Raw genomic sequence first — 14,892 nt, forward strand, 5'->3', positions numbered from 1 at the left:
GGAAGGGCAACATACGCTTCTGGAGGCACTCGGTGCGGTAAATTTCGCTGTTGATGGTACGGTTTACTCAGTTTACCGCATTGGCATATGGCCTGCCAGAAACTTAGATGAAATATATATAGATTTCAAGTGAATTTCATGTAAGATAATTTCACTTAGATTCTACATGAATCTATAGTGTGAAAATTTCTGAGTGTTGATGGCATAAAGGCAAATGAATGTAAATGAATGCACGAAATGAATGCAAATGATTTTCCATGCCTGCCAGGGAGGCAACTTCAAAATCATTTTCAGAACTTTGTTCTGAATCCTTTGAAGTGCTTTTTTCCTGGTAGTGCAAGACCATATTGGCACAGCGTAAAGCATGGCCGGTCTAAAAACTTGTTTAAATATTTGAAGTTTATTCGTCAGGCAAAGTTTGGATCTCCTGTTTATAAGAGGATATAAACATTATATATATTTGTTACATTTGGCTTGAATGCCCTCAATGTGATCTTTAAAAGTTAATTTTTGGTCAAGTATTAATCCAAGATATTTCACTTGGTTTGACCAGGAAATTGGAACTCCGTTCATAGTGACTATGTGACTACTACTAGGTTTCAAAAACGAAGCTCTAGGCTTATGTGGAAACATTATAAGTTGAGTTTTGGAAGCGTTGGGAGAAATCTTCCATTTTTGTAAATAAGAAGAGAAAATATCTAAACTTTTCTGCAGTCTGCTGCAAATAACACGAAGACTTCTTCCTTTAGCGGAAATGCCTGTGTCATCAGCGAACAAAGATTTGTGGCAACCCTGAGGCAAATCAGGGAGGTCCGAAGTGACATGCATAAACAAAACCTAATATGGCGTTCGAAGGGTGCATTGCTGACGACCGCTTGATAGATTTGCAAATTCCATTGGATTAGTTGAATTTTCTGAAAAGTAAGTTGTTTCATTTTCGTCATCATACATCATTTACTAATCATATATTTTTGTAGAACGAGGAATTAACGAGTTTGATTTCCTTACCATCTCACCCGAAAGATTGGCAGAGGAAGTGCAGCTGGCCGGGGTCGGCTGGCAGTTGCATTGCCAGCAAGTTTTTTTTTGTTTTAGTTAAAAATAGATTAAACGTGTAAATGTATATAAGAAACCATCTGCATTATCCTGAACAATAATTTTATTATTTCGAAAAATCATTTTAGAACGCCTAATAACAGTTTGGATGCTACGAAGAAAGTGAAAGTGTAATAAAATTCACTTAGAAAGTACTATAAAAACTATGTTACTTTTTAGTGGATTGGGGAACGATCTTTTCACTTTGAGTAATTTTCACTTAGATGTTACATGAAAATAAAGGGAAATTTACTTCAACTGTAATATTACCTATTACAGTTTTATGTGGATTGAAATTAAAACCTTAGAACCGATCTACATATGAAAAACGTTAAATTTACGTGAAAAACTAGATGGAAAATATCTATATATGTTTTCATGTAACATCTAAGTGAAAAAAAATTTGAGTTTAAGGTTGACTACTCGGTTGAATACTTTTTTTCACTCAAATGTGAAGCTAGTGAGAGAGTTTGTTGTCATATATAAAACTGGTAAAACAACGATTCAATCAAGAATTTAAGAACGACAAACCGATTTCGAGGATCGCTCCGAAAAAATCTGTAAGTATTCTCTGAACCGCGAATCTCTTTAAATCTAGCAAAACTCAGCCCGTCTCATCCGATTCATAGCAAACTTCCAGTAGCTCGTGATTTCATCCAGAACAGCTTCTATTCGGGATTGACTTCAATCTAGTTCATTCATACGGCAGTCAAGACGGCTGAAACTGGTTACCTCCAGCGACCGACGCACAGTGGGACGAAATCAAAAAAAGAGGGACATGGCCATTTGCGACGAAACTGTTGAGTGTAGCATTTTGATGTCTTCTAAAATCTTTCTTCAATTTTTAAATACTTTATTGCAGTGGTAAAAATTTTTTATTAAAGGGGGTATACACTAAGATTAAAAAATAACTTTTTTATGTCTTGTTGAAAATGATAATCATCTATGGAAACATTGTAGATGATGTCATTTTAAGGAACTTTGTCGAAGATGTCAATTTTCCATCTATCAAGTGGACAAAGTTATAGAGTACAAACGGTAGAACTCCTTTTAAAATCGGTTTTTACCACACATTTTTAGTTTGAATTTTATAATTTTTTCAATGTATACAAAGTTGTAAGCACACTAAAATTGCACATTTTTGCTGCCAAAAACAAACCGCTATCTCTTTGTTTTAGTTATTTAAGTCTCTTTTTATAATTTTTTAACGCTATCTATAAGGGGTTGTATCTTGCATGTTAGTAGGTATTAGCAGCTAATCGTAATCCCACTGCTCTTGCAATGCTTACTCTGGTCCCCAACAACTGGGCAAAATTTGAACGAATTTAGTTATAATCTCGACATGCGGGAGAATTTTAAATTTTGTATGGGAAACGGAATGATCCTATTCATTTGCTTACCAAAAATGCAAATATTGCTCAAATTTCACCAAAACTCGAACTTAGATTGAGGATACTATACCAAACAACTTTGTCGAAGCTACATGCCACTCTAATGTACATACTTGTAAAATGGTCATGAAAACAGCAAAACGTAACAAAACATTGAGGTACTATAAAACAAATTCATTAGGCATCCCCTTGGATCCTTCTATGCATTGTTAATGTAACAGTAGGGTACAAGTTGTTGAACGAAATTACGTCAAGTTTAGCTGCTAATACCTGCTAACCTGCAAGATACACCCATTTAAAGTTAGTGTTGAAAAATTATAAATATTTATGTAAGTCCTTTACATGAAGCGATAGCGATTTGCTTTATTGAACAAAACTGAGTATTTTTAGAGCACTTACAACTTTGTAGAACATTAAAAATTTTGTTAAAGTCAAACTAAAAAGTTATGGTAAAAAATGTTTTTAAGGGAGTACTAGCGTTAGTACTCCTTTTTCACCCTACAACCAACAATCAATACGAAACTAACGATTTTAAATTGGCTCACTACTTGACTAGCCTATTGGTCCCAAGCAAACGATTAACGTACCCCATTCTAGTACTACACTATGTTTTTGATTCGCTATGAAAGTTTGACAGATAAAATGAGGGGTTAGTGGATTTTCCTATGTTTCGAGGGGTGAATCGATTAGCTTGGGACCGAAAAGAGTACCAGAGCTGAGCGAAAAAGTTGAGCACGTTTCTTCGGGACCTTCTAGTCTAGTTTCTTGACGTCTTCTACAAAGTTTCTTAAAATGACTTCATCTACAATTTTTCGATAAATGATCATCAATTTCAACAAGATTTAAAAAAATCTATTTTTATCTTAGTGTTTACCCCCCTAAATAAAAAATGTTCACTTCTCAATTAAAGTATTCAACAAATGAAGAAATATCCTAAAAGACATCAAAATGCTACACTCAATAGTTTCGTCGTCATGTACCACTATTTTTGATTTCGTCCCACTGTGCGACGGTTAATCAAAAGGTACCTATGGTGCAAGCTGGTTGGATCCCGTGATCATGAAAATCAAAAACAAACCTAGAGACAATGAACGTCAGTTTATACACGTTTGCAGTCATTGGTCTCAATTGATATTGGTTATGATGGGATATCCACAGGACTTTATTGGGTTTTTTTGCCTTGTCGGGTATTTTCATCACTGCGACCATTTTTCTGATCTATTGTGATATATTCCCCATTTTTTTTTTCATTAGCTGTATCAAGATGCCGTATCACTATTATTAGGAGTGATCGCCATCGTTTGATTAAAAGCATTATCTCAGCACGGCATTATACTTCGAATAAAGTACACTGCCGTACTGGGAGTTGTTCTCCAATGTCAAAGGGTTCTATCAGCCCTTTGTCGAAGAACTTACGCCTTTTATTGAAAATTGCCGGACAGTGGCATAGCAAATGTTCCGAGTCTTCCTTTTCTATGCCACAGAAGCGACATACATCATCTTAAAGTTTTCCAATCAGCTTCAAGTGATAACGGCTCGGACAATGACCTGTTATAAGACCTGCATATATACTAAGATCTTTCTTTGAAAGTTCCAGGATTTTGTGGGTCACAGAAATGTTTGGATTAATGAATCGCTTCGACACTTTTGAAAATTCCCACGCTTTTAGCCCCATTCTAAGAGATGCAGCCGATAAGCCGCAAAAGGGCTCTGGCCCGAAGAACTTATGAGAAGATCCGAGTCTTGCTAGTGCATCAGCTCTTTCATTTCCCTCAATCCGGCAATGACCAGGAATCCAATATAAGTTGTCTTGATTATGACAAGACAATTTTTGAAGTGATTGAGCACACTCCCAGACAAGTTTTGATGTACATGTCGCTGACTTTAAAGCATTTAGAGCAGCTTGACTGTCGGACATGACGCATATATTTGAACTCTTATAGTTTCTACGCAAACATATAATGGAACACTCTAAAATTGGTTGGATTTCAGCTTGGAACACAGTTGGCCTGTTACTCCTGCTCCCACTTGATTGTTCAATCTTGAACCATCTGTATAAAAAACAATCAATCCTGGACGAAGAACCGGGCCACCAAATTGCCATGAATTACGCCCAGGGTCAACTACTTGAAAAAGTCGATTGAATTATTGGGATGTTCATATAATTTTGAATTAAGTCCCAGTACTGCTGGGGGAAGTCTATAGATATTACGCCACATATTCCATCAGGTCTGGATCGTAGTACGTTTTCTGAATAATGCTAATTATATTCTAATGTTGATTACGTGTTAGATTTGGCTTATATATGGACTTAGGTAATTTGAAACCAACCCTCTTGGTACCATGAATTGCTTAGCAATAGGTAGCATGTTATACATATGAGGTGCATGAAAAAAGGTCACATTGTTTTATTTTTTATTTTTCAGAAGACTTGATGAGCCACCAAGAGCATTTTCATTGTAAAATTTTCTGATCTTTCCGAAAAAAATAATGTCGGAACTGCAGAACCACGAAATACATTTAAAAATTGCCAAAAATCAACCAATATTGCTACTTTCAAACCACTACATCTCATAACGTGGCGACTTAGAAAAAAATACTTGAATGCTTTTTTATTGTAAATTTGGTGTACTTTCATTATATAAAGTCGAAAAAATAATTGGCCAAGTTTTGGATACTTTTCCAAAAACTTGAGTTTTTAAAAAAAAATCATAACTTTTTTGTCCATCATTTCTCCATCTTGGCCTTTAGTTCAATAGATGGCATTTTTCGTGCCCTAAAACATATCAACAAATAAAAAAAAAATACAAAAAATCAGTTTTTGTGAAAAATTGTTTTTAAGACTTTATTTGAAATTTAAAAAAAGAGTTGGGTAAATTTTTTAAGAAAGCATATTTTTTCAAATAGTTTCATCTATTACCTGCAATATTGCCCAAGACACCAAACCGATCGGACAAACAGTTTTCGAGCAAAAAATTTCTGAAAATAAGCTTGATATTTTTCTATACGCCCTTTTCAAAAATAAGGCTGGATTCAAAATAAATAATAAATAATATATAAAAATAAAACGATTTGCGAATTCGTAGGGAATTGCTCTTCGACTTTTTGTTCCGTCTTCCTATAGTTGTTTTCAAACGAGTATCGAACGATTTTAAAACGCTGTGAATAGTGCTTGCAGGAAAACCAGGCTTTTTGGAAAGTTTTCTGATCGAGAGATCCGGATTTTCATATCGGCCGCACACAATTGCTTTTCGGACTTGCTCTTCTTTAAACAAAGATTGTATTTTCAGAAAGAATAGACATCCGTTCACTCGTTGATGAGATATTTCAGGAGATAAATGTGTTTAGGGTGTCCAGATTTTGTCGCAGAAAAATACAGTACAATTATCCAAAAACTGTGAAACTTTGCAGTCCTGCGACCCATCTTTGGATGTAGTCCTTGATCCACTAGTTGTTTTTTTCTTTGATTTGTTTCCGTCGATCTTATTTTCCGTGCTGAGCACCAGTGCTACCGACGCCAGGAAGACAGCTCCCACACCTATTGACCCATCGACTAATGAACAGGGGACCAACGGGTTTACTTCCCTTCCGAAGGAGTGATCAGAGATGCTATGCCTCAGAACATCCCGGGGGCGCCGACTGGAATTGAACCCAGGCCTGCTGGGGTGAGAGGTAATCACGCTTACCACTACACCACCGGCGCCGCTAAACACTAGTTGGTCGCGACTAATAGATTGAAAAACGGGGTTATAAAGGGCGAAAGGATGAACATAATAATACAAACAAAAAAATCAAATTTATTTAATTATTCTTTGATGTTTTTACCAATCTTCTGGGAAAAAGTTTACGGAAGCATTTTCTTAATTTATTTGTTTCTTCACTTTGCAATTTCTTGGGCATCAATCTGACAATCTACCAAATTTTCGAAGTGGAAAATGCTACTCAATGTTAGTCGTGTGTTAACAAATACCAATTTCTTGTTTTCGAATGAAACCAGCAACAAGTAAAAAGGATGCCTAGCATAAAGTGAAAATCATTTTTAAAGTAAATGATAATGGACATGAAACTTGTATGAATTAAAGATTGTTTCCGGAATGTACCAAACCATACGAACATAATCTCAAATCTGAGAGATAAATGTATCATCGAAGGCCCATACCGAAAATCATTCATTTTCCTAATGTAATGACGTGGGAAGGTATCATGCACGGGGAAAAAAGAGTTCCCATATTCGTGAACCACAGCCGTGAACCATAGTTCACGGTGTATATTTGAGAAAATTTTGTTCTGGATAGCTGGCCGTGATTTTTAGTTCACGGTCCGTTCCCGTTTTCGGGAACGGATTTTTTTCCAAGTGGACAGTTTCCTATAGACACTGCAAACGGGATCGGTGTTCGATAATCAGGATCAACGATAACGACGGGGACCACGACCTGCAGGAGCAGAGCGGAGGGCGCAACTGAATCGCAGCCGATCGCGAACAGGAATCACATCCAATGCTTACTTCAGTTGGGAGATGCTCTCGGAGCTGTTGGGACCTTCAAGTACTAAGCTCGAGGTACATAGGTATACGGACTGTAAGATCGACTTTACTTATAATTATATAAATATAAAGCATTGTAATACTTAAATATTACCTATCTTCAACAGACAATATTGCTATAACGAGCACTAAATATAAATAGGAATAGCATTTAATTAACTTATATTCATTTGATTTACGTCCACCTCTAAAACATTGAACTGAAATCATCCTAGATTAGGATGATAAGCATCCAAGTTCTTGTGGTTTTAACAAATGATGATCTGAATGACGATCATCTTAAAATCATCTGATAATAGTAATAGAGCTTGGGTGAAGCAATAATCATTCGATCAAGGATGATGTTTTGGTTCAGTGCACCGTATGACGAATCATTCGATATATGGCAGGTCGTTTTTTACACTGTAGGGAAGCAACCATCGAAATTGATTTTCAGCTCTACACCACTGTTTATTATGAGATGATGATGATGATGATGGTCTCACCGCTTATCCCTACAAAGGTTTGAGCTGGACGACTTATATTTAAGATAATTAAATATGACATTTTAACCAGGTTTGCAAACAAAATCGAACTGGTTACAGTTACAGATATAAATTCCCTCTAGAGCTTACAGTTGCTTCACAGCGATATAACTGTCGAAAAGCTTAGGCGTCCACTTCTTAGTTCGCCTTTTTGTCCACCTAAAATATTTATAAGTATTACAAGCAATCAAAAGTTAATGAACAATCAACAAAGCATCCTATTACACTACCCAAGTAACATTTTTAGTTTTATGAAACACTACAAAGCAACTATAAAACTACATTCATAAAACCCTGGTCAAGGCTATTTTGTCATTAATGAATCCACCAAAACCTCATTAAGACTAGAATATGTCTAGTTATCCCACCCTTGAGAAGGTTCTGAAGGGTGTATCCTCGAAGCTCTTCAAGATTGATTTACTGCAACAGGTTGTATGACGAACGCATTGAGAACCATTTGGAAGCTACAATAAAAGCTATTTAGCAACAATAAAAATCCTTTCCGAGCCATTTCCCCTAGCCGCATGCTGAATCCACTAGGAAAGCATCAATCAAGATCAGTGGCGTCGCCTTAACCTCAATGTACCTGTGCACCAACTCTCAAAACATAAACAATTATGAAAATATTGCTTACAATGGATAGATATCGAGTTAACTAGAAGATTAAGTGTATTTTTCAACCGATTCGAGTATGAATATGGCATTAAATCTGTTTTTGAAAGTTGATGCACAGGTAAAAAGTGAGGTTACTGGACGCCTCTGATCAAGATAGAAATGGATTTTTGAATCCGATCTTATCAAAATAATTAAAATATAAACTGATGGTATAAAAATCTTGTTGAATATCCAAATTTTACACAATAGTTCTCATTAAGTGGCTTAGTTTTAAGTGCCATATTAAATTTTATGTGAAATATACGTGAAAACATCAAAAAAATTAAGTCCACCCTCGTAAAACGTCGATTTGACTAATTATTTAACATTGAAAAAAAAAAATATTTATATATATATTCTTCAGATCGAGCATGGCCGAGATTTTTTTTATTATTTTTGCATTTAAATGTTTGCTCATTGCTAAATTTACCAAAATATAGTTATATCTAAGGAAATATAGATTGAAAATGTTGGAGGCGAACCAGCCTAAGGCTGAAAGCCTCCTAAATAAAGCTAAATTAATTAATTAATTAGATTGAAAATCAAAGATTAAAAAAAAAAACAAGTAAACTAATTGTAACATGGCGGTGGCATAAAAGTTGATTTTCATGGGTCATTTGTGAAAAAGTTGTTTTACTTTCAAGAATTCCTTAACAAATTAATAAGTAAAACAGCAGAAAAGGTTATCTTCCATTTATTTCCACCTAATTAATTTTGGTATCCATGACAGATACATATTTCGACTACAATGTGCAGTCTTCATCAGTGTCATTCCGACTAAAAAATTTATCAAAATCTAACCCCCTTAAGTACTCATCCCCTAGGTAAAAAAGTCAAGATCATAGGTATAAAATTGAAACTACAATGTGTTGAATCGGAACCTACCTAACTAAATTAATAAGGTTTTAAAATGGATTTTATGAAGAAAACTTGCAGGCTGAATTGTATTTATCTAAAGCCATTTTGCTTGATCCTAACCCGTTCAGATTTATGGCAGCATTTATGGACGATGCAGGGATGTACGCTTGAATGGAATTTTCGAAGAGTTGATTCTTTTGCCGAATAAAATCGCTGCTATGGATCGGAAACCAGCTACTCTCCGCTAACTAACAGTTTCAGTGGTTTGCTGTCGGTTGTCATCTTTTCGCAAGATCTGGAGAAGGCTGGTATGTTTTTTAAACTTTCGACAATGTTTTATGAATTCAAGGGCCCCGCTCAGTTTGATCTTCTCCGCCAGATGGTCAGTCGTTGATGGTGTCGTGGTTCTTCTAAAGAAGTAAATTTTGCTGAAATCGACTTAAATTTTTCATCCTACATAAATTTCCTTGTCATAAATTTGGCATTTATTAACTATGAGGAACCATTTTTTAAGCTCAATTTGTAAACAGAGTAATTGTGGAGTTAATTATGCACTTTAAAAAGCCTAAAAGCAACAATAAATGCTTTTTGCTCTAATGCAAAACCTAATGGTTTTATGGTTGCTTTTATAATGATAGAACACGTTAATAAAGTATTTTATCAAGACATTAATAAACAATTGCTAATGACGTTTATGCTTGAATTACAGAACAGTTTTAAGGAGGGATTGATGACTGTTTAAATTTATTTTCAAAACAAGACTATTTCTGACTTTCTTGGCAGACTATAAAAGGTTTTTAAAACAGCAAAAAGCTGAATTACTAAGCAGGAATGTTTTACACTTTGAAATGCTATATTTAAACTAAATGGATTGTTCATTGCCGTTATAAAACCATCATAAATCATAGTGGATGCTAAATGGTTACTGAATTGTTACTTGGGTAGTTACCCTGCAATCTGATGCTATCATAATTTTCAGCAATGTCAGGAATGCTCACGAACCCCCGCATTTCCCAGAAAACTTACTACTAACTCAAGGTATCTTCCAAATTAGCTTCAAAATTGTATTTTTTTTTTATCAAATTTAAAATTCAGTCCTCTATATCCGTAATACGCGCGCGAGGCTCAAACCTTTGCAGACTACTTTTTTTTTTAAATCTTCATCAATCAAATATTAAAAATCCATCATCACCATCGTGACGAACAGAAATAGTTTTTGAAGAGCTACATTAATTATTAAAAAGTCGTTATGACAGCTATCCATATAAAATAATCCATCAAGATACATAATTTGTCAATTCATATAAAATCAGCAGATAACTGACAGACAGTTTTAACGTGTGAAATGCAGTGTCTTTTAAATTCTGTAAGTGTTGCTGAACGTTTGATATGACTAAGCATCGAATTGAAAACATTTATTCCTGTATAATAAAATGAATTTTGTGAAGCACAAGTCAAGAAATGTGGTGTTCTTATTTCAACCGCGTTTCTAGTATTATATCTATGAAAGTCACTTCCTCTTTCAATTCGATCACACAAATATCGAGGCAGCAAACTGTTAACTACTTTAAAAATTAACACCATAGTAAAATAAACAATTCTTTGCTCCACCGACAACCATTGTAAGGCATCTCGCATCAAAGTTGAGGAAGTGAATCTATTACTTACATCGCAAAATCAAACGCATTCTTTTATTCTGCAAGCGCTGTAATCTCGATATTGGTGTTGCATTGTCCAGAAATAAAATGGAAGGGCAAAAGTCTAGATGAGGAGAGATGATTGATTTGTATAGCTGTATTTTACTGGCAATAGTTAAATCGTTTTTCAGTCGACATAGAATTCCATACTTCTTGGCAATTTTCTTGATGACATTGTCAATGTGAGAGTTGAACTTAAGTGTGTCATCAATAATCACGACAAGATATTTAATCTCCCGAACGCGATCAATAGTCTCATCATCAATTACAACAGAGACGTTCTCATGTAATCGATTCCGCGAAATTACCATAAATTTAGTTTTACTTGTTTTCAATTTCAACTGCTTATACTTCAACTATCTACCATCCTTAGCTGCAATGAATAACACAGTATCATCTGCAAAAGATTAATGTCGCAAAATCGTAAAACACGTTGCAAGTCATTAATATACATAATAAATAACAGGGGCCCTAATACACTTCCCTGGGGCACTCCAAGGTTATTCCCCACGAGACTGGAAACAGAATCATTAAAAACAGTTTATTGAGTTGTGTCAGCTTTCAAACCATTTATATGCAATACTCGTAATTCCAAAGCGCTTGATTGATCTTAACAACAAGGGCCTAGAAATTGTTTCAAAAGCGCGTTTAAGATCCAAAAAACGGTTTCACAAGAATGACCTTGGTATCAACGAACTATTACTATTTAAATACTCCAACAGCTGGCTTTAGCAACAAGTTCTAAAATTTTCTCTAATGTGCAACATGTTGATGGGACGAAACTCTTCGGCTTTAATCGTTCCAGCAACTTTTTGAATAGTGACCACTAAGGATTCCTTCCAAATTTGTGGCACAAGTCCAGTTTGCAATGATTTATCAATAAGGTCTAGAAAGATGAAAGCAATCTTGAATAACTCTAGCATTAACATTATCTACTCCAGCCGATTTTCCCAATGAAAAACAAATAACTCAAAGTTCATCTAATGTAATTGGGTGAAAACCTTCAAATCTACAACTACTATTAACTGGCTGTTTTATTTCGTCAGGTTCATTGACCAATTCAATGGATTGATTAAGCAATGAAACACTGTCTACAAAATAATCATTAAACTTAGATGAAATTACTTGATCTGACTGTTCTAATGTGCCATTAAAAGTTATGGACCGCGGTTTGCAATTACTAGTTTTTAATAAAGATTCCAAATTTTTCCATAACTCTTTGCTGTTGTTTTGATGCTGATCAATCTTCCTTTGAACATATTCACAAAGAGTTTTCTTTATCGATTGTGAATACTTATTACTCCTGTTAATATTACATAACTCCTGTGAACTCAAAGTGCGTGCTGAAGCAGATGGGGGTTAATGGAACCTTGTTCTTAATTTTTATTTTTCCACTGACGAAAAGTATTAAATTAAAGTCTTTACATATGAAAATATGAAAATTGAATTTCTACTGGCAAAAGCTTCCTATTAGCTGGTCTTATTTTTTTAAATCATGAAATGCATTTTCTTACTCATTTCAAATTCGTGTTCGCCACTTTATTGCACCTGTTCTACAGTACCTGTTTGAAAAAGGTAGAAATGCGTGCCCGTTGAACCGTTTTTCTTTTTCCTCGTAATATAAGTATGAAGTTTTCTGTTACGTGTCTTTTCGTGTTGGTTGAATTATTATCTGTTTCGTATTTTGATCCTTCCTTCTTTGCTTGTACATAGTTCAATTTGGGAACGAACGAATATCTCGATACATTAAATTGGTGTGGATGAGCCTGATATAAGAGGTAAAATACCAAAAAAATGTTCTCACAATACCATTCCAATATCAACTTATTTAAATGCAATACCAAAACAATCCACACAGGTATTCTTTTTGTATCCAAATATCAATTTTTGTTATTTGCAAAGTATTTTGCATGTAATTTTTTGGTATTATTCTTTGGTATTTTACCTCTTATGTCATGCTGATCAACACCAAATTTTGGTATCAGGTCATAATTAGGTATTCATTAAATATTGTCTCCTGCTCGGGCACTTTAGCGATCCTATATGTCCTACATTCCCATGAGGATAAAGTTCACTCCGAGGAAATGACAGTAGAAACTTGGAAGCACGATTTTTGAGATAATTTAAACATTTTTCGACAAATAACAGAATGTAGTAATAGAATGTAGCGAACTATATTTTAAAATTAAGCTCAATTAAATTCGTTAAAGTATAAACCTGTGTATTTTTCATACTTTCTTTAACAAAGTCACATTTATCACACACAAACCTATGAAAGCATAAGTAAATTTTTATTGTGTCAACTCAATCATCACAAACATTCATATGAAATTGAGGTGTGATTGAAAGAATTTGAAAACTTATTTAAAATATATACTACGTAAATTTAACTATGGTTGTTCATGAAAACACCCACTCATAATGTGAGCAGAACAGTTGCACTGATGTATGTTTATATTAATTTGAGTAATGACCTATGATTAGGCTAAGTAAATTGTGTTTTGATACTCAAACAACTTTAAATATCAATTGCCACCACTGCATATACATTTACCATTAATTCCATAGTTCTTGTGTTGTGAGCCATCGATAGCCGTAACCGTAGACGAAAGGTTATTCTCGGTCGATTCAAGTTCGATATAGAATCTGTTGCTTGAATTTGCTGATCCTAGGGTATTATTATTGATCTCACCAGCTACTGTACCAACATTAATGGTAGGCTTAGAATGTTTGAAATATTGTAAATTACCGACAGGAAGTCATCCGAGAATGCATGGTTGATAGCCAGTCATAAGATGCTGCAGAAACCGGTATAGCCATATACAGACGCTCTGTTGGATGGCCTCTGAGGTATGAATTTGAGCTAGCAAATACACATTTTTATCATCCCCATTATTCATATGTAAATCAAACGTAAATGTAGGTCTTTTGGTCAGTGCGTATAAATCAGCATTTTATTATCGAAAAACCAGTTTGCTTCCGAATATAAAAAAAAGCACCGATCCAATCTTGAATTTCACTCTCTCCCTCGATTACAGCTTCCTCTCATTTCACACTTAATTGTTACTGCATGTAGCACGTGAAATTTATACTATACTTGTTTGCATCAAGCCGAAATGTACGGGAAAGTTGCTGCAATAACTATAAACATTTCTTTAAAATATCGTTGAATTCATTTATTTAAAAAAAAGCTGCCTTAAATTACACAAAAAAAATCACACACTCAGTTATATCCAACTCAAACTACAAAGATCAGTTCACTTGCGGTGCGACACCGAACGCCGATATCAGCACGTTGACCAACGTTATCAGAAAGATTCCGATCGTGACCATATCGTTGATTTTGTTCGCCTTGCAGATCTCCCGTTTGTCATTCACATCGTAACGGCTGTTCATGATCAGCCCAACGCCGACCGCAATCTGAATAACCAAGCTGACCGAGATGAAGATCAAACTGAAGTAGTAGTACGGATGGCGGGTAAACGATTCGATCACGTAGCGCAGCTGATTAGCGTTGGCCGATACCAGGGCCAGATCCATCATGCCTTGGGCGAGATTTTTCTTCTGTTGGTAGGTGTTGAAGTTTGGAATCACTTCCCCCGTCACTGGATTGACCAACACCGTTGGTGGCTGTTGTTTTCGTTGACCAAGGTCGGAAATAATGATACACAAATTAGAAAACAATGCTCCATCGAAGATGCTACCCCCTTTCCACTCACCTGATCCGAGCTCGGTTCAACCTTTGTCGGTTCTACGGAATTATTTTCCACGTCCATTTTGGGATGACTTGGAAAAACAGCACCTCTACTGCAGTACTTCTGTCACCAAAACAAAAATATCTTAAGCAACGTGATCACGGCGGGGGACTAAAAATAGACGATCGAGCTAGCAGATCAAAAAGCAAGCGCACTGATCGGATGCACGGCTCCTACTGAGCTGCACGCAATGTTTCCGGAGAGTGTTAGGCTTCGAGTTTTTCGGCAGCTTTGTGGTTTTGGGTGAGGAGCTTTTAAGTATTGTTGATTGATTCTTTCTTCTAGTAAGACTTTTCAAGAAGCTTGTCTTGTTCTCACCCTCAGTCGTTTCAGTTAATGGGTGTCCTAATTAAATTAGAATATTCGACTGTAACC

General features: G+C 35.3%; 1 protein-coding gene across 1 annotated transcript; it reads right to left on the minus strand.

Moving 5' to 3' along the window:
- Positions 1-13,983: 13,983 nt before the first annotated feature.
- Positions 13,984-14,554, minus strand: LOC135703398 (ninjurin-A-like). The gene is made up of 2 exons (XM_065224595.1): positions 14,482-14,554; positions 13,984-14,392 (listed from the first exon to the last, which is right to left on the minus strand). The coding sequence occupies exons 1-2, from the start codon at positions 14,536-14,538 to the stop codon at positions 14,015-14,017; spliced, it is 435 nt and encodes a 144-aa protein (XP_065080667.1). The 5' UTR covers positions 14,539-14,554; the 3' UTR covers positions 13,984-14,014.
- Positions 14,555-14,892: the final 338 nt, after the last annotated feature.

This window comes from Ochlerotatus camptorhynchus, unplaced genomic scaffold (genome assembly GCF_037179485.1).
Source record: "Ochlerotatus camptorhynchus isolate MF236.1 unplaced genomic scaffold, CSIRO-AGI_Acam_v1.1 ptg000213l, whole genome shotgun sequence".
Taxonomy (NCBI): domain Eukaryota; kingdom Metazoa; phylum Arthropoda; class Insecta; order Diptera; family Culicidae; genus Ochlerotatus; species Ochlerotatus camptorhynchus.

Bases quoted from the DNA above. Each gene is read 5' to 3' on its own strand.
- LOC135703398 (XM_065224595.1), bottom strand. From the start codon at position 14,538: ATGGACGTGGAAAATAATTCCGTAGAACCGACAAAGGTTGAACCGAGC. The intron at 14,393-14,481 runs GTGAGTGGAAAG...CGAAAACAACAG, and splicing joins TTGAACCGAGCTCGGATCAG to CCACCAACGGTGTTGGTCAA.